Source organism: Hypomesus transpacificus, unplaced genomic scaffold, assembly GCF_021917145.1.
Source record: "Hypomesus transpacificus isolate Combined female unplaced genomic scaffold, fHypTra1 scaffold_214, whole genome shotgun sequence".
NCBI classification, from domain to species: Eukaryota; Metazoa; Chordata; class Actinopteri; order Osmeriformes; family Osmeridae; genus Hypomesus; species Hypomesus transpacificus.
In genome coordinates, this window is record NW_025813753.1 from 166,868 (window position 1) to 186,051 (window position 19,184).

Consider the following 19,184-nt stretch of genomic DNA (forward strand, 5'->3'; position numbering starts at 1 on the left):
CTGGATCCTTCTTTTCATCCGTTTCCTGTCTTTCCTCCTGTTCAGCCCTGTCACTCCCCCATTGTATCCTCCTCCCCCCCTTCTTTTTCCTTTTCCAATCCCCATTCCCCACGCCCATTCCCAAAAACTCCCTCTGTTCATTGGCCGGAGGACATGGTGACCTATCGTGACCTTTCCCCTCTCCCTGACTCTCCTCCCCCTCCTCTACCTGTCAAAACCCACCATCGCAACGGTCAGGTAATGTGTGTGTGTGTGTGTGTCAGTAGCAGTGAGAGTGACAGAGTTGGTTACTGACAGTCTGTGTACGTGCTCTCAGCACTTCCGTTTCCTGGAGGAGAGGAAGAGGATGATAAAAGAGGGCGGGGCTCACTTGAGTGACACGCTGCCCAGGAAAAAGCCCACGCCCACTCCTCAGTTCAGCTGCTCTACTCTGGGACGCAGCTACCCTGCCAAGGTACACACACTCACACACTTATGCACACACTTACACTCACATACATACTCGCAAACACGCATGCATGCTCAAACGCACTCACTTATAGAAATATAGCTGTCAATGGAAGGAAATACTGAATTTCAAACACGCAAACCCCAACACCCTCACTCTGTCTTCCTGCCACCCTTCGGTCCTCCACAGTCCCACCAGTCCCTGGTCCAGAGCAGCAGCTGGGGCAGCATCCTGCCCAGAGTCCTGGCAGGCTCCTGCAGAGAGGCTTCCCGCTCCCACAGAGGTACATGACAGTTAATGTGTGTTGGGGTGGATCCAGAGGGAGGGGCTAGTCTGTTGATGTGTTGGGGTGGATCCAGAGGGAGGGGCTAGTCTGTTAGTGTGTTGGGGTGGATCCAGAAAGAGGGGCTAGTCTGTTGGTGTGTTGGGGTGGATCCAGAGAGAGGGGCTAGTCTGTTGATGTGTTGGGGTGGATCCAGAGAGAGGGGCTAGTCTGTTGATGTGTTGGGGTGGATCCAGAGAGAGGGGCTAGTCTGTTGATGTGTTGGGGTGGATCCAGAGGGAGGGGCTAGTCTGTTGATGTGTTGGGGTGGATCCAGAAAGAGGGGCTAGTCTGTTAGTGTGTTGGGGTGGATCCAGAGAGAGGGGCTAGTCTGTTGATGTGTTGGGGTGGATCCAGAGAGAGGGGCTAGTCTGTTGATGTGTTGGGGTGGATCCAGAAAGAGGGGCTAGTCTGTTAGTGTGTTGGGGTGGATCCAGAGAGAGGGGCTAGTCTGTTGATGTGTTGGGGTGGATCCAGAGAGAGGGGCTAGTCTGTTGATGTCTCAGGAGAGAGAGAGCAGGAATTTGAGTGAAGGAGAGGAAACAGGAAACAATTTACCCAAGTGTGTTTGTGTGTGTGTTTGTGTGTGTGCATTCAGATGTGTGTGTGCATTCAGATGTGTGTGTGTGTGCGGTTTACCCTTCCTGCCAGCCCCTAGGGCAGGGCCATCAGAAGGGTGTGTCTCCTAGCTAGTCTAACCCACTCAGATGGTATCGTGTGTGTGACACAGATGAGTTTTACTCCTTCAGTCTTCTGGTTCACCAAGAGAGAAGGAGTCTTCAGCTGAACTCTCTTCACTTTGGAGCTCCTGGCCCGTCTGTTCAGCAGTGCAGGGTTGGGTTCGGTCAGGCGGCCTGGTGTGCCAGCGACCAGCTGGTGTGTGCCTGTGGTGGGTGTATGTTGCCGTGGTTGCGAGAGCCTTAGTGTGGCGGGGAGTTGTGAGGTAGTGGAGGACCGGTCGTCTGTGTACCACCAGGGTTGGGGTTAGGGGTCGTCTGTGTTCCACCAGGTTGGGGTTAGGGGTCGTTTGTGTTTCACCAGGTTGGGGTTAGGGGTCGTCTGTGTTCCACCAGGTTGGGGTTAGGGCCAGGGAAGTCTAACGGATCAGGACACACAGTTAGTGAGACGGTGGTTTTGATGTGGTTAATAATATTGTATTTTGTTTTCATTTCTTTTGAACCTGAGACCTCTTGATTAGCCCTCAGGTTTCCTAACCGCTAAGCTCGGTCCCCCCAGGTCACACCAGCTCCCGGGCAAGCTCCGCCTCCCAGAACAACGTCTACCTGGACTCCTTTGGTTACCGTGACAACGGCCAGGCTTTTGACACCATGAGCGTGGACAGCTCAGACTCCATGGAAACCAGCATCTCTGCCTGTTCCCCTGACAATGTCTCGTGGTAAGTGTGTAAATGTGTTTCATGTTACTGTGTAGACTGTAGCAGCAGAAACAGACAGGATATCAATTTACGATGGGGGGGTGGGGGGGGGGGGGCTGCGGGGGGCAAGAGAGTACAGGGGATAGTCAGGAGTTTCGAATTTGTTGTAACAGGTTCATATTGATTGATTGCTTTTTATATGTATAAAAAATCTTTGTGTGTTGAAGTTCTAGCACATCAAATGTGGCCAAACTGGAGGAAATGGAACGCTTGTTGAGAGAGGCCCATGCTGAGAAACACTGCATGCTGGAACACAAGGTAGCACACATGCACACATACACTTACATGGCACACACACACAAATACACAGGCAGGCAGACAGACAGGTGTGTTGTGGTGTGCAGGAGCGCGAGCAGGAAGTGAAGCGTGCACTAGAGGAGGAGCGGAGGAGGAGAGAGGAGCTGGAGGTGCGCCTGCAAGAGGAAACCAGCAGGAGGCAGAAGATGATCGACAGGGAGGTGAAGCTGAGGGAGAAACAGCGAACGCAGGTACCAAAGATGACGTCTCACCCCTCACCTCTGCCCTCTGTCAGTCTCCACCTGACCTCTCACCTCTCACCTCTGACCCCTGTCAGTCTCGGCCGTTGACCCGTTACCTACCGGTGAGGAAGGATGACTTTGACCTGCGAAGTCACATTGAGTCTGCGGGCCACAGTGTGGACACCTGCTTCCACCTGGCCCTGACAGAGAAGACGTGCCGGGGCTTCCTGGTCAAGATGGGCGGCAAGATCAAGACCTGGAAGAAACGTTGGTTTGTCTTCGACCGCAACCGGCGAACCCTGTCCTACTACTCAGGTAACCCTCTCCCACCACTCACACTTATCTGCTTGTGTGCGCATGCTACATATGAAGTGTGTGTGTTTTTGATGCAGACAAGCATGAAGCCAAGATGAAAGGTGTCATCTACTTCCAGGCCATAGAGGAAGTTTACTATGACCACTTAAAGAACGCTCACAAGGTAGGAGATGAATATCACCGTCTAATATCGCCATTTATTATCGCTATTAAATATCACCATCTAATATTGGTAAATACAGGTATTGCCATCTATCAATACCAAAAATCTACATTAAATATCACCAGAAATTACCATAAAGATCACCAATTAAACATGTCAGCATTTTTTTATTTCACTCCTTTACTCTTCCCCGCATTCATCCTTTTTTCCCCTCTCCCCCTTTGCTCCTTTTCCCTGCTCCCCCCCTCTCCTCTCCTTCCTGTCCCCCTCTCTTCTCCTTCCTGTCCCCCTCTCCTCTCCTTCCTGTCCCCCTCTCCTCTCCTTCCTGTCCCCCTCTCCTCTCCTCCCTGTCCCCCTCTCCTCTCCTTCCTGTCCCCCTCTCCTCCTCTTCCCCTCTCCTTCCTGTCCCCCTCTCCTCCTCTTCCCCTCTCCTCCACTCCCCCTCCTCCTCCCCGTCCACCTCCCCTTCTCTTCCCTGCTCCCCTTCTCCTTCTCTTCCCCGCTCCCCTTCTCCTTCTCTTCCCTGCTCCCCCTCCTGTCCTCCGCTCCCCCTCCACCTCCCTCCTTTTCCCTGCTCCCCTGTTCCCCTCCCCTTCTCTTCCACAGAGCCCTCACCCCTCCCTGACGTTCAGTGTGAAGACCCATGACCGGGTCTACTACATGGTGGCTCCCTCCCCCGAGGCCATGAGGGTTTGGATGGACGTCATAGTCACTGGCGCTGAAGGATACACCCAGTTCATGGTGTAAAGGGTTAGGATACACCCAGTTCATGGTGTAAAGGGGGTTCCAATTCCAGGACTGTACTCTTTTTTTGTGCTTTTGTTTATGACTTGACTAGGATTGACCAGTCTTCATTCATTATGTTTTAATGTAAACAATACTCTGTATTAGTACTGTTCATTGGATGATGTCTTATAACCTAGCTACTTCAGATGGATGGTTTTATTTTGTTTTGCATTAGCGACTTAATACGTAGCCGAAGTATGCCCAAGAGATATCATATGATATCTATCTATATGAGAGGATCAGATAAGGGTGTTTCCTCTGCATTTCCTGTGTGGAAATCACACTTCCTGGTTTAGATTTTGAAAGCTGATGTCATTGCCTGGTCTATCTGTTGTTTAGATGTGGCTGATGCTGTGTGTTGTAAGAGGATAGTTTATATACAGATCAACAAGTGAGGTTATGTGGCTGATGTTTGTACTTTGCGGGTTGTGTGTATTAAAGAGAGAGAGCGAGCTAAAGACACACAAATTTCTTGTGATTTAATAACATAATATTGTGGTGCTGTCCATGTTTTGCTACATGACTTGTCAGATCTTAGAGAGCATTATCACAGCCACATAACTACGTGATTGGTCAAATCCCAAACAACATAGACTGGTCAAATGAGATGAGTCATGTTAATCCAGTACTGTTCTACTGTATGGCAGCTCCCTGTCACGTGACATACATGCTATGATCACTCTGACATGTCAGCTCTCAGTCGCTCATCATGTTATGGCATTATTACTCTTGTATTAGATGAGCGGCCTTGATCAGGTGCCTTGAGAAGAGGGAGGTAGAAAGAGACGCTAATATGTTGGTGCTCAACCTGGAGCCTTGTGTCATTGTTGCATCATCACAGTGTGACAGTGGCCTAAACATCAGTGTGTGTAGTGGATGTGTGCACAAGTTTTGTCACTTTGTTCCTCTGATTTTATTTGTTGAGAATCACACCATAAATACAGTTCCACGTCCCTTTCTGGACCTGGATGTTCTTTGTCTTTTTTCAGGACTAGGAGGACAGTATTTGACATAACCAATGATTTGGTAAGGTGTCTCACCATTTTAAGATCACAAAATGTCTGTTCAAACATGTGAATTGGGCTACCACATTACTTTTACAGTCAATTCAAGGATATTGTTTATATTTAAAACTATAAACAGCCTCAATACATAGTATACTGTCATATTGCTATTGACTATTAATGCATGTATCTTTATTTTTGCATACATAAAATAAAACACGGATATTGTACATTCAGTGTGGTGGGTTTATGGTAAGGATGAGCTTGATTAAATCTTTTGTGTAAATTACCTCATTTTACAATTTACATGATATGGAAATATTATTGGTAACACTTTATTATAGTACACCAATTTGTAGATTACATGAGAGTGGTATCTCATTGATAATGAATTCATTCAGCAGAAACTTTCATCAAGACCAATGTACAGGGTGGATATGAACACACTGTTAGCAGAGTCTGTCCAGAGGAAGGGAGGCATATACAGGGTGGACTCTGCTTTTACAATGATAAATACACAGCTGGATCCTGACCAGGATCACTCACTGCTCTCACAAGGAGACAAAACCGAGTCATTAGAGATCTATCTGGAACAGCAGAACAGCACAGTCATTAGAAATGGTTCCTCCTCTATCTGGAACAGTGTAGCCGGTGTGTGGTGAAACTCACTCCTCAAGTATGTAATAGGCCACCCGCGTCAATGACTTGCTAGCTTTTCGTTGGCGTAGTTGGTAGTGGTGGCGCTTGGGAAGTCAGAGGTGGTAAATTCAACTCCTGGTTGGAGCGGATAGTGTCTCTGACAGACCTTGCTTGACCACGTCTGTTACAACAGCGGAACAGCACTTTCATTATTACATTCTTATTGTTTTCATGAGGACATTCTGCAGTAGAGTTATTCAGATCAAAGTGTTTGAAAAATATTGGGAGGGTTTTAACAGCAAAGATGAGGGGATCACAAAAAGAGACGCAGAAACACTGTTTAAAAAAATATGTTGTTGCAAATATTTTTTTGAAATAATCTTTTTGAAAATATTTGTTAAAACTATTTTTTTCACACACACAGTGAAAGGAGAGGAAGGAGAGAGATTGATCATGCCACCAAATACATATTAAAAGTGAAGAGCCTGGCTTGAAAATATAAGGAGTAGAAAGCACAGATACGTTTGACGATGATGTCACAAAGTTAGACTCTCACCTAGCCTGGCTGCCAGCCCAACTTCTCCCCGCCCACAAAAAAATTTGGTCGGGAAGTTGGGTCTGGAGGGTCTCGTATTGGGGACAACTCAAGCCCCCACCCCTCGCCCCTCGGCTTGAAGCAACGGCCCCGGTGGATGTAGGTGGTATTGCATGTACGGTTAGGTTTCCGACTCTTCCGGTCGTTTTTATTCTATTAACTCCATTCAACATTTACAAAACTATCTCCCCCAATATTTTTGTTTGATTCTCGAACCTGGCTCATACTACTAGCTTTTTCATAGAATAATATTTCCCGATTTTTGCTAAGTTTGAAACCAATCCGAAATGGGTAAACTAGCAACCCATTTATTTGCTTAGTCAACGAAATTTGCCTGCAAATGTGCTCGCGGATACTAAGAGGGCACGAGCACAAAAGTCACATTGGCCGATAGCCGATTTACATGAGCTCTCGGAGCTAGGGAAAAAAAGAGCCACTGTTTAAAGCGAGACAGGAAGACACGGAAGTGGAAAGATGGCCGCGTCCAGTCTCGCGCTCTCGCTTGCCTCACTGCGCCACTGAGCACTTTTCATAGAAATGAATGGGGACGCCATCTTGGAAGACAAAAGTAGCTTACTCTAGTTATATTAACTCTATGGGACAACTACAGTAAACCAGAATCGGGACTGACCAATGAAATTGCCAGGGCGGGCTTTATACGATGATGGACAGATGATCAACAGTAACGTAATCAACAACGTCACGAAAGAGCGCTTGGGTTGAATTCGTTTTCAACTAACAACATATTACGTTGCTCTGACTGGTTGTAGGTCTATCTAATTGAGCGAAGAGGCATTTGTTTTACGAGTTCGGTTGAAACACGCCCCGTAGTCACAGCCCAACGGAGAGTTTTCAGACTCATATTCTGACAAGAATTATGAGTATGACAACGTCAGGCTATGCCTCACCTCAACCGATGTCAGAATCGCTCCATACAAATGCCTTTGTCAACCACTAGACGGCAGCATAATATCATTAACGATGCTGTCAAATTACTCAGTCTGAACATTCATGTTTACCTTACAAATATAATTCGTAACTCAGTTACATCTTTTGAGTGAAATTATAATTTCAGGATCTATTGTGTTCTTCCCGTCCTCTTATCCATTGCTTTGCTTCTAAGAATTCATGGAAAGCCCTGCTATAAAAGTGTTGGAACCAGCCCACACCAGTTCCGTCTACGAGATCTGCGTAGCCGCACACGAGGTATACGTAGCCGCGCACGGCGCGATGACACGGAGAAAGTCTAGAGCCTGTTTGGGTTTGAGTTTTAAAGCGTTTGGAAACTCTATGAAAAAAAAGAAAGTATTGCTTGACTGGCTGTATGGATCAGATATAGTTGTATTCACATTTATACGTGGCCTTTAAAATTCACAACTTAATATGGATTTCAATGTCAAAAGATTAGCTGCGGACGCAGGCACTTTTCTCAGCCGTGCTGTTCAAGTAAGTTGGTATCTGGTTTAACTAAAAAGTCATGACTGTTGATATCATTAGCTAACTAGCTTAACAGCTCGCTATATAGCTAGCTCTAGCTCGCTAACTGGTAGAGTGATACATTAATGTCACTAGTTTGAGCAACACTCAAGATGCTGAAAGTGTATTTTGATTGTAGCTAGGATAGCAAAGCTTTCGCTCCTGTCACCCAACAGAGCCTGCTCAGTTTTATGAAATCCCGGTGATTCTGGCCTCGGGCCTGCATGTTAGCAAGCTACGGGGGCTCACACTAGCTTGTTGTTTGTTGTGGTTTTCTTGTGTCCCACCCGAAGTTGTAATTTTCAAACATTTTGCTGACAATCTTGACAACTTAATGTGATGTTGGTTTCTATCTTCCATTGTCTATCTTGCTGGAATCCATTTAAAAGCTGATGAGTCAGTAGTGCAGTTTAAAACAAAACCGCTATCTCGGCATATCCGGTAGCAAGCTTGCGGCTGCCGGCGGTGCAGGGCGAGCCCAAAACTGTTGCAGTGGGGTGCCCAGGAAACCTGTCACACAGCAGAGGTTCTCAAAATGTAAAATATTAAACCTTCACTTTACAAACTCGTTTATATAGTTCGAAATGAAGGGGAAAACTGTACAACGGTCCACTTTTGGAGAAAAAAGTTCCACTAGGCTGACTACAGCCCTGTTGAACCATTCACTTCTGAACATCTACATACATGTGTGTCATGGTGGATTAAAGCATCTGCAGAATGAATGACATGTGTGTGACTCAGTTCACAGAGGAGAAGCTGGGCCAAGCAGAGCGGACGGAGCTGGACGGGCACCTGGAGAACCTGCTAATGAGAGCTGAGAGCACCAAGCTGTGGACTGAGAGAGTCCTGAAGCAGACGGAGGTGCTGCTGCAGCCAAACCCCAGTAAGGAGCAGCTCACTTGGACAGCTCTGTAGCAGCAGGGGGGCAGCAGGGAGGCAGCAAGGGAGGCAGCAAGGGAGCAGAAGGGGGGCAGCAGGGGAGCAGCAGGGGGGCAGATCAGATGAATGTGAGTTCAGCTGTGGAGCTTCCTGAGCTCTCACCATGATGCTACATAACACAGAAAAGCACTACACACACATTCATGGTGTGTGTAGTGCTTTGTGTGTGTGCTCTGTGCTGACTGGCTTGTCCCTGGACAGTCTCTGTGTTTGACCCTGCTGTGAAGTCTTGTGATTCTCCTCCTTGATGGAGTTCCTGCTCTGCTGTGCTCCAGATGTGAGAATAGAGGAGTTCCTGTATGAGAAGCTGGAGAAGAAGGCTCCCACACGCATGAACAACCATGAGCTGCTGGGACACACCATGATCGAGGCTGGGAACGAGTTTGGTCCCGGCACAGCCTATGGTGAGCTCACACACACTCACACAGCCTATGGTGAGCTCACACACACTCACACAGCCTATGGTGAGCTCACACACACTCACACAGCCTATGGTGAGCTCAAACACACTCACACAGCCTATGGTGAGCTCACACACACTCACACAGCCTATGGTGAGCTCACACACACTCACACAGCCTATGGTGAGCTCACACACACTCACACAGCCTATGGTGAGCTCACACACACTCACACAGCCTCCGGTGAGCTCACACACACTCACACAGCCTCCGGTGAGCTCACACACACACACTCTCTTGCGCACACACTCTCTAGCACACAAACATTCACTCGCTCACTCACACACTTTCTCACACACACTCACTCAGACACACACTCTCACACACATTCATGGTTCAGCTATATGCCCCAACCAAAGATATTGGCCTTATTACACAAATGTCAACCCATGCAAGTGATTAATTATCATTAAAATGAACACCTGAATCCAAAGTCTTCAGTATGTTCAGCTGTGCTACTGTTAGTCTATAAAATATGATAAACCCTCGTCTCTGCCCCCGGCAGGAAACGCCCTCATCAAATGTGGTGAGACGGAAAAGCAGATTGGAGGAGCTGAGAGGGAGTTCATCCAGTCCTCTGCCATCAACTTCCTGACACCCTTCAGGAACTTCCTGGAGGGAGATTTCAAAACCATCTTGGTGAGTGGGAAACAGGAAGCGCTCCTGGGAAACAAGAAGCGCTCCTGGTAAACAGGAAACAGGAAGCGCTTCTGGTAAACAGGAAACAGGAAGCGCTCCTGGTAAACAGGAAACAGGAAGCGCTCCTAGTAAACAGGAAACAGGAAGCTAGCTGGTTACCACTCACCAGGAGAGTTTCCTGTGTTAAGCTCAGTGTTGGGTGTAACACGTAACAAAGTAAGGTTGACAAGAACATTACAGTAAAGTGTAAGCTATGTCCTGCGGCTGTCAATAGCACAAGTAACCCTATTTTAGTATGACAGATTAAACAAACAGAAAAAGAGCATTCTTTGGATGTATTCAGAATTTCGCCGCGACTTCAACGAACATTGATTTATTTTGTATGATGCCAGATGTTAGCATCAGTGCTGCGCCTCTTCTGGAACTGAATCAGAACTTGCCTTGAATTCTTTAAACAAATCCAGATGACGATCTTTCAGGTGCTTAGCTAAATTGGAAGTATTCCCCCTTGGTCTGAAGACTGCGGTAGCATTTTTTGCATAATGGCTTCTGCGGATTAATTATAACGCCACGGTCATCTGCCTCAAACGCAAACTACTTTTTTTGCCTTTCTTGTCAACAAGTCGAAGCGGGGCGATCGCTAAAGCAGCAGTTGTTATCTTGTTTTTCTTAATGTAAACGTCGACTGGAACACTCCTGAAGGCGCAGCACCGATGCTAACATCTGGCATCGGCGCTCACGGTACTTACGGTGCTTCAAAAAAATGGGCATCGTCGGTGTTTTGTTATTTAAGCCTCGGAAGGTACGGTAAGTATCGGTTCTCGTGACATCCCTAGGCAGCACCGACAAACTCTTTTGAGTGATCCATGTTCATCGACAGATAACACCTCGGCAACACCTGTTAAGCAGACAACTTGATTTTGCATCGCCAGTGCAGAAAGTGTTTGAAGGTGAGCTTGATGATTGCAGGCTACATAGTGGAAGAGATGCTACTGCTGCGGACTGTAGAATCTCCGTCTTTCAAGCACATATTAAACAAAGTACCTGTGTGTAGCAACAAAGCAGTCCTACCTGATCTAAAAACTTGTTCCTCTTACCAAGAAGTGTTACACCGACATGGAAATTGAGCTTAAAATTACATTAGGAAATGAGTTAGGAAAATATTTCAATTAGTAATGAATTAAATTACTTATGGAGTGATTAAATTACCTTTCAGACTAAATAGAAAAGTATTTTAAATACAATATTGATTAAGTAATTAGTAATTCATTACTTTTTTGAAGTAACTTACCCAACACTGGTTAAGCTACAACCACACACTGATCCCAGGTTGAATACATCAAAGTTAACACAATAACAATCACAATGCAGTGAAGTTTGGAGTTAGCTCGCTAGCTGTGTGTGTTCCGGTTGTATGAGTTAGCTAACTGTGTGTGTTCTGCCATATAGTGTGTGTGTGTAACATGTATAGGGTGTGTAACATGTAAGCTTGTGTAACATGTATAGCGTGTGTAACATGTACAGAAGGAACGCAAGCTGCTGCAGGTGAAGCGTCTGGATCTGGACGCTGCCAAGACCCGGCTGAAGAAGGCCAGAGTAGCAGATGCCAGAGCAGTGGTGAGTGCACACTCACTCACACTCACTCACACACCAGCAGTCAGTATTACTTCCTGTGCCAAAAGGTTGGCTTCCTGCTTATAATAGTTATCTGGCTGTTGTCCTTTGTCCCATATCAGTGTCATGTGTGTGTGTGTAACAGTTTGGGACCTTAGTTACACAACCAAGGCCTGAAACCTTACCCATCATGACCAACTCACAAGAGGGGAGTGATGGGAAGTTTCAGTTCTCATTTCTTAACCCTTGTGCTGCAAAGGTTTATAACGAACCATCGTTGTGTTTACCCAATTTTACCCAATACAAAATAAATAAAAATTATTGTATTTTAACCTTCGCAATGTGCGGGGTCTGAGACAGCCCAACGGTTAAAAGAAAATGCTTCACTTGTTTTTGTATGCGGTAAAGTTATCACACTACAACGGTGGGTCACAATGACTGATGGGTCAGAATGACCCGAAGATAACATAAGGGTTAAATCCATTGGTCTCTCTTTCTCTCTGTCCTCCTCTCAACCTCTCTCTTCCCCTCTCTTCTCCCCCCCTCTCTCTCTCTCTCTCTCTCTCTCCCTCCCCCCCTCCTCTCTCTCTCTCCCTCCCCCCTCCTCTCTCTCTCTCTCTCACACCCCCCCTCCTCTCTCTCTCTCTCTCACCCCCCCCCCCCCCCCTCTCTCTCTCTCTCGGCCAGAACCACTGGTTTTAAGCAGTGACGGCCTGTGATGTTTATTGTTAAAATTCTGACAGTTCTCTCACACACACTGTGAGGATATGCTGGGTCTGGCTGGCAGCTATAATAACACTTTCTGTTTTCAAAAATGCAAACGAGCAGATGTGGCCATAGGAAGAGATAGAGGTAAGTGGAATGTTGGGCTAGCTGAACGAACTGAGCGAACTGAGCAAAGACACACTCGCACGCCACACTCACCTTCAGACACCACACACACATTCACCCACCACACCCTCATTCACACCTCACATACCACAGACACATTCACCACACACACTCACTCACGTCTTGGTAGCAGTCTCAGCAACTGCTCTCTCTCTTGTAGTCCTCCCTCCCCCTGCTTGCTGTCCCTTCTTCTTGTCCTCCCTCCCCCTGCTTGCTGTCCCTTCTTCTTGTCCTCCCTCCCCCTGCTTGCTGTCCCTTCTTCCTGTCCTCCCTCCCCCTGCTTGCTGTCCCTTCTTCCTGTCCTCCCTCCCCCTGCTTGCTGTCCCTTCTTCTTGTCCTCCCTCCCCCTGCTTGCTGTCTCTTCCATGTCCATCAGTAATGTAAAGCTTCAATGTGGCTCCATTTCAGGGTTCCCATCATCTCTGTAGGCCGTGTAGGGGGTTAAATATTATCAAAACAACCAAAACTAATTTCCCTATGGTTTAGAGGAAGATGGGAAACTGAAAAGTGTATTGGCATGAACCAAATAATGCCAATACCAATACAATTCCAGTTATTTGACTATGGGTTAGATCAGAGCAAAAATGGTCAAAGTAAGGTTAAAATGAAATAAAGGGAGTCAGATGGCTGAGCGGTGAGGGAGTCGGGCTAGTAATCAGAAGGTTGTTGGATCGATTCCCCGCTGTGCCAAATGACGTTGTGTCCTTGGGCAAGGCACTTCACCCTACTTGCCTCGGGGGAATGTCCCTGTACCTACTGTAAGTCGCTCTGGATAAGAGCGTCTGCTAAATGACTAAATGTATATACGCATTTAATAATATTGCTAATGAACGAAATCAATTACAAGACAAACATGTTACAAAATGAAGGCGTTAAATCTTACCTACTCTACCATGATCATTGTAAATCAGAGAGAAAAAAGAGGTGAGCAAGGAGTAGGACAAGGGAGAACTGAGGAGAAGAAGAATCCAAAGAAACATGCATTACAATTCCCTTTATACACAAGACCAACCAATCAGACCACATCTTGAATGGGATGTGAGGGCCATCAAGTTGAGACCTTCCAGAAACTCCAGACTTTAGCTTATGAGAGGTGGCGGCAGGTTTGACACCCAGCCTTACATCTCTATCCAATCAGATGCCCCTCCCATAACCTCTGTTCAATCAGCTGCCCCTCCCATAACCTCTGTTCAATCAGCTGCCCCTCCCATAACCTCTGTTCAATCAGCTGCCCCTCCCATAACCTCTGTCCAATCAGCACCTACATGTTCACATCCCCCTTGTGTAGTTTTGGATGACAGCGTCTGCTGGTGGTCTGGGACCTCCATCTAGCCGGTCACCCTACAAACACTGTTTATCTGAGGGCAAACTGGGCTTACTCTGTGTGTGTGTGTGTGTGTGTGTGTGTGTGTGTGTGTGTGTGTGTGTGTGTGTGTGTGTGTGTGTGTGTGTGTGTGTGTGTGTGTGTGTAACCCTTTGTCTTGGTGTATGTATGTGTGTGTGTGTGTGTGTCTAGGCGGAGCAGGATCTCAGGATGACCCAGAGTGAGTTTGACAGACAAGCTGAGATCACCAGGCTTCTACTGGAGGGAGTCAGCAGCACCCATGTGAGGATGGTGACCCCCCCCACACACACACACACACACACACACACACACACACACACACACACACACACACACACACACACACACACACACACACACACACACACACACACACACACACGTAGGCATCGTTTCTTCCTGCCTGTCCTCCCTAACCCTGGATGTTTTCTGCTTCTCCTGCCTGTCCTCCCTCCGTCCCTCCTGCCTCCTGCCTCCTCCCCAGGCCCACCACCTGCGGTGTCTGGATGACTTTGTGGAGGCTCAGACAACCTACTATGCCCAGTGTTACCAGTATATGGTGGACCTCCAGAAACAACTGGGGAGGTGAGACCCCCTCCGTGGTCACATGGCCTGACCCTCCCCCTCCGCAGTCACATGGCCTGACCCTGACCCTCCCCCTCCGCAGTCACATGGCATGACCCTCCCCTCCGTGGTCACATGGCCTGACCCTGACCCTCCCCTCCGTGGTCACATGGCCTGACCCTGACCCTCCCCCTCCGCAGTCACATGGCCTGACCCTGACCCTCCCCCTCCGCAGTCACATGGCATGACCCTCCCCTCCGTGGTCACATGGCCTGACCCTGACCCTCCCCTCCGTGGTCACATGGCCTGACCCTCCCCCTCCGCAGTCACATGGCCTGACCCTGACCATCCCCCTCTCCAATCAGACAGCCTGGAAAGGCCTGTGCGCCGCATTTTCACATTGTTTCTCTCCCCCCCAGCTTCCCCTCCACCTTCTCCAACAACAACCAGTCTTCCGGCTGCTCTGGCGCCAGCATCTCTGTGCCGACCATTCCAGTGTCGTCGTCCGTGCCCAGCCCGGGACAGGTGCGCGGTGAAATCAACGAGCTGAAGTCTGGCAGTCGCAAGGCTCGCGTACTGTACGACTATGACGCTGCTGGCAGCAGTGAGCTGTCCCTCCTGGCTGATGAGGTAGACAGCTTCCTCCTCTAGTCTAGAGCAACACACCTCCTTCCTCCTCTAGTCTAGAGCAACACACCTCCTTCCTCCTCTAGTCTAGAGCAACACACCTCCTTCCTCCTCTAGTCTAGAGCAACACACCCCCTTTCTCCTCTAGTCTAGAGCAACACACCCCCTTTCTCCTGTAGTCTAGAGCAACACACCCCCTTCCTCCTGTAGTCTAGAGCAACACACCCCCTTCCTCCTGTAGTCTAGAGCAACACACCCCCTTCCTCCTGTAGTCTAGAGCAACACACCCCCTTTCTCCTCTAGTCTAGAGCAACACACCTCCTTCCTCCTGTAGTCTAGAGCAACACACCCCCTTTCTCCTCTAGTCTAGAGCAACACACCCCCTTCAGCCTGTAGTCTAGAGCAACACACCCCCTTCCTCCTGTAGTCTAGAGCAACACACCCCCTTCCTCCTCTAGTCTAGAGCAACACACCTCCTTCCTCCTGTAGTCTAGAGCAACACACCCCCTTCCTCCTGTAGTCTAGAGCAACACACCCCCTTCCTCCTCTAGTCTAGAGCAACACACCCCATTCCTCCTGTAGTCTAGAGCAACACACCCCCTTCCTCCTGTAGTCTAGAGCAACACACCTCCTTCCTCCTCTAGTCTAGAGCAACACACCCCCTTCCTCCTCTAGTCTAGAGCAACACACCCCCTTCCTCCTCTAGTCTAGAGCAACACACCCCCTTCCTCCTGTAGTGTAGAGCAACACACCCCCTTCCTCCTGTAGTCTAGAGCAACACACCTCCTTCCTCCTCTAGTCTAGAGCAACACACCTCCTTCCCCCTCTAGTCTAGAGCAACACACCTCCTTCCTCCTCTAGTCTAGAGCAACACACCCCCTTCCTCCTCTAGTCTAGAGCAACACACCCCCTTCCTCCTCTAGTCTAGAGCAACACACCCCCTTCCTCCTGTAGTCTAGAGCAACAAATCTCCTTCCTCCTCTAGTCTAGAGCAACACACCCCCTTCCTCCTGTAGTCTAGAGCAACACACCCCCTTTCTCCTCTAGTCTAGAGCAACACACCTCCTTCCTCCTCTAGTCTAGAGCAACACACCCCCTTCCTCCTGTAGTCTAGAGCAACACACCTCCTTCCCCCTCTAGTCTAGAGCAACACACCCACTTCCTCCTGTAGTCTAGAGCAACACACCCCCTTCCTCCTGTAGTCTAGAGCAACACACCTCCTTCCTCCTCTAGTCTAGAGCAACACACCTCCTTCCCCCTCTAGTCTAGAGCAACACACCTCCTTCCTCCTCTAGTCTAGAGCAACACACCCCCTTCCTCCTGTAGTCTAGAGCAACACACCCCCTTCCTCCTCTAGTCTAGAGCAACACACCCCCTTCCTCCTCTAGTCTAGAGCAACACACCCCCTTCCTCCTCTAGTCTAGAGCAACACACCTCCTTCCTCCTCTAGTCTAGAGCAACACACCCCCTTCCTCCTGTAGTCTAGAGCAACACACCTCCTTCCTCCTCTAGTCTAGAGCAACACACCCACTTCCTCCTGTAGTCTAGAGCAACACCCCCCCTTCCTCCTGTAGTCTAGAGCAACACACCTCCTTCCCCCTCTAGTCTAGAGCAACACACCTCCTTCCTCCTCTAGTCTAGAGCAACACACCCCCTTCCTCCTGTAGTCTAGAGCAACACACCCCCTTTCTCCTCTAGTCTAGAGCAACACACCCCCTTCCTCCTCTAGTCTAGAGCAACACACCTCCTTCCTCCTGTAGTCTAGAGCAACACACCTCCTTCCTCCTCTAGTCTAGAGCAACAAACCTCCTTCCTCCTCTAGTCTAGAGCAACACACCCCCTTCCTCCTGTAGTCTAGAGCAACACACCTCCTTCCTCCTTTAGTCTAGAGCAACACACCTCCTTCCTCCTTTAGTCTAGAGCAACACACCTCCTTCCTCCTCTAGTCTAGAGCAACACACCCCCATCCTCCTCTAGTCTAGAGCAACACACCCCCTTCCTCCTGTAGTCTAGAGCCACACACCTCCTCCATCCCACCACCTTGGTGGAAGCGGGGTCTTAGTTGTTCCAAGTCTCCAGTCTCTATGGTAAGATCTGTTACATGGTGCTGTAACAGATCTTGGTGTCTCTGTCACTTCCTCTGCAGGTCATAATGGTGACTGTCGTCCCAGGCATGGACTCTGATTGGCTGATGGGTGAGCGGGGGAGCCAGAAGGGGCGGGTACCCATCACCTACCTGGAGCTACTCAACTGAAACCACCGCTGCCCCGCCCCCTACGAAACACCACCCGCTCCAAACTACCACTCCCTCCAAAACACCGCCCCACCCACCTACGAAATACCACCCGCTCCGAATATTTATACTCATATTTATATTTTGTGGCAGGGTCACATGCACACTTCCATTCTGTCAAATTGACCTAATTCAGGAGCATGAACCCTGAAGCTGTCAGGGTTAGGGTCATGTCCTGTCAGGGTTAGGGTCATGTCCTGTCAGGGTTAGGGTTATGTCCTGTTAGGGTTAGGGTTATGTCCTGTTAGGGTTAGGGTCGTGTCCTGTTAGGGTTAGGGTTATGTCCTGTCAGGGTTAGGGTCATGTCCTGTTAGGGTTAGGGTCATGTCCTGTTTGAGGTCAGTCTCTTCTTGAAGGACCGAGACATCACACGTGGTCCTCAGTAGATTTCAGTTAACCAGCAGAATGTGAATGGAAGTGTGATGGGCTCGTTGCTTGCTATTTGTTAGTGTTTATACAAGCCGCTTCTCTGCTTCTCCTACAATACATGGCAAAAATCTTCCAGAACCTTCCTACATGTTCCTCTTGTTTACAGCCCTCCTGACTCTGGTGGCCTTCAAAGCTCTTGTGTCACTTCTTTATTCACTATTAGTCCAGTTTGATATCTGGGTGAACTGCTACACACTTGTTTTAATACTTGCATCAAAAAGCACTTTTTGAATAGAAAGACAGATCTGAACATTTCTTTTGAAAAGTCTTAGAGTGTTATTTTATAGTTGTCTTTGTTCTGATGTAAGTGCCATGTTTGTTTGGTCATTGGGTATGTCCCGGTCCTGTTCTCAGAGGGAGGCTTGACCAGGAGCAGGTCCTCTTGGCCCTGAGCGTTTCTCCTCAGGGAAGACCCCAGTGATTAAATCATGTCTTACCCTTACCACTGTGTGCCTAACCTGTAGTTGCCAGAAGCCACAGGAAGTACTTTCAACAAGAGAAGCATTTTAAACCGGAAAACTATATTGAAACCCTAATCTATATTTTTATTTGGAGGATTATGGACCAGTACTAGTAAACAAATATTTTGACTCAATAGACTTTATGAAGTGGAAGGGGGTTCTGGTTAGGGCTGGATGATGCAGCAGCTGTTGTAATACACTAGGCCTGTTGTCACTCCTCAAACTGCAAGGATGTTTGTCTAAGTTATCATCTCCTACTAAAAATGTGCCTCTCATTTCCTCAGCCTCAAACGTACACAATCATTGTGTCGTTTCTTCTGGAAGTTGTAGTACATAATGGCTAATTGCTGTTCATTGTTTTGTTTATCTATGCAACAACGTATTAAAGGAAGAAAACCTGTATCGGCAGTCTTTTTCTTTAACTGTTATTTACAGTTTCTGCCTGGTGATGAAATACGCTTGTGTAGATGTGCCCAGTGTAGATGCACACTGTCGTTGTAGTAAAGTATTTGTATGGCGGTGTGTCATGTAGTACCAAAGGCTCACCAGCAGAGGCCAGCCTAGATATAGATACTATGAAATATTGTCAAGTCTTCGATTTACATTTACATACCCTTCATGAAAAAGAACCAGGTTTGACCCATATAAAAAATGTTAAAATATTTAAAATTGAGCTGATGATTTTATCCAAAGTACCTGCATGCTGCACATATAAAATACAAAACATTCAAACCACTGTCCCTCTGCAGGGTCACTGGGCTGGTGACTTCATGACATCACTCCTGTTTAACTGGTACTGTCCCTTTGCAGGGTAACTGGGCTGGTTAGGGTTAGCAGAGTTATTGGTACTGTCCCTCTGGTACTTAATTCCTCTCACGCTGCACTCGGTTCATCTGTCAACACAGTCCTTGTTGGGTTAGCCCTAACCCTCTAATCTAATCAGTATAATTCTGTTGGTCTTCCAGAATGTAACCTCGCTGTCTGTCAACACAGTCCTTGTCCAGTTTAACTCGGTAAGTATGATTCTGTTGGTCTTCCAGAATGTAACCTTGCTGTCAGTCAGGGTTATTTCTTCAGGGTGTTTAGACCACAGCCCCTCCAAAGGGTTTTCTGTGCAATGAAGCATATCTAATTGTGGCTATTGTGCAACTCTAAATGTGTAGAGGAAGTAGAAGGGGTAAGAGGAAGTGGTTCTCGGTGAGCAGGCTGTCAACTTCCTGTTACTCCCATATTACTCCCCTTTGCATGCTGGGCTTCCT

The 19,184-nt window shown here is 48.0% G+C and overlaps 2 protein-coding genes and 1 long non-coding RNA gene across 3 annotated transcripts in view; 2 read left to right on the forward strand and 1 right to left on the reverse strand.

Moving 5' to 3' along the window:
- The window catches only part of LOC124462453 (pleckstrin homology-like domain family B member 2), a 31,962-nt gene extending 26,780 nt beyond the window's left edge, over positions 1 to 5,182 (forward strand). The window contains 8 exon segments of the mRNA XM_047014002.1: positions 317 to 454; positions 638 to 731; positions 2,007 to 2,166; positions 2,373 to 2,463; positions 2,550 to 2,693; positions 2,780 to 2,999; positions 3,077 to 3,162; positions 3,769 to 5,182. Coding sequence (XP_046869958.1) covers positions 317 to 454; positions 638 to 731; positions 2,007 to 2,166; positions 2,373 to 2,463; positions 2,550 to 2,693; positions 2,780 to 2,999; positions 3,077 to 3,162; positions 3,769 to 3,909 — 1,074 coding nt within the window. The 3' untranslated portion in view covers positions 3,910 to 5,182.
- A 2,207-nt stretch (positions 5,183 to 7,389) lies between these two features.
- sh3glb1a (SH3-domain GRB2-like endophilin B1a) lies at positions 7,390 to 18,327 on the forward strand. The gene is made up of 9 exons (XM_047014023.1): positions 7,390 to 7,632; positions 8,404 to 8,545; positions 8,877 to 9,005; positions 9,568 to 9,701; positions 11,226 to 11,318; positions 13,723 to 13,812; positions 14,036 to 14,136; positions 14,535 to 14,745; positions 16,889 to 18,327. The coding sequence occupies exons 1-9, from the start codon at positions 7,570 to 7,572 to the stop codon at positions 16,994 to 16,996; spliced, it is 1,071 nt and encodes a 356-aa protein (XP_046869979.1). The 5' UTR covers positions 7,390 to 7,569; the 3' UTR covers positions 16,997 to 18,327.
- LOC124462460 lies at positions 13,338 to 13,652 on the reverse strand. Its single transcript, XR_006955431.1, has 2 exons — positions 13,451 to 13,652; positions 13,338 to 13,420 (listed from the first exon to the last, which is right to left on the reverse strand). It is a non-coding gene; the product is annotated as an uncharacterized LOC124462460 (long non-coding RNA).
- Positions 18,328 to 19,184: the final 857 nt, after the last annotated feature.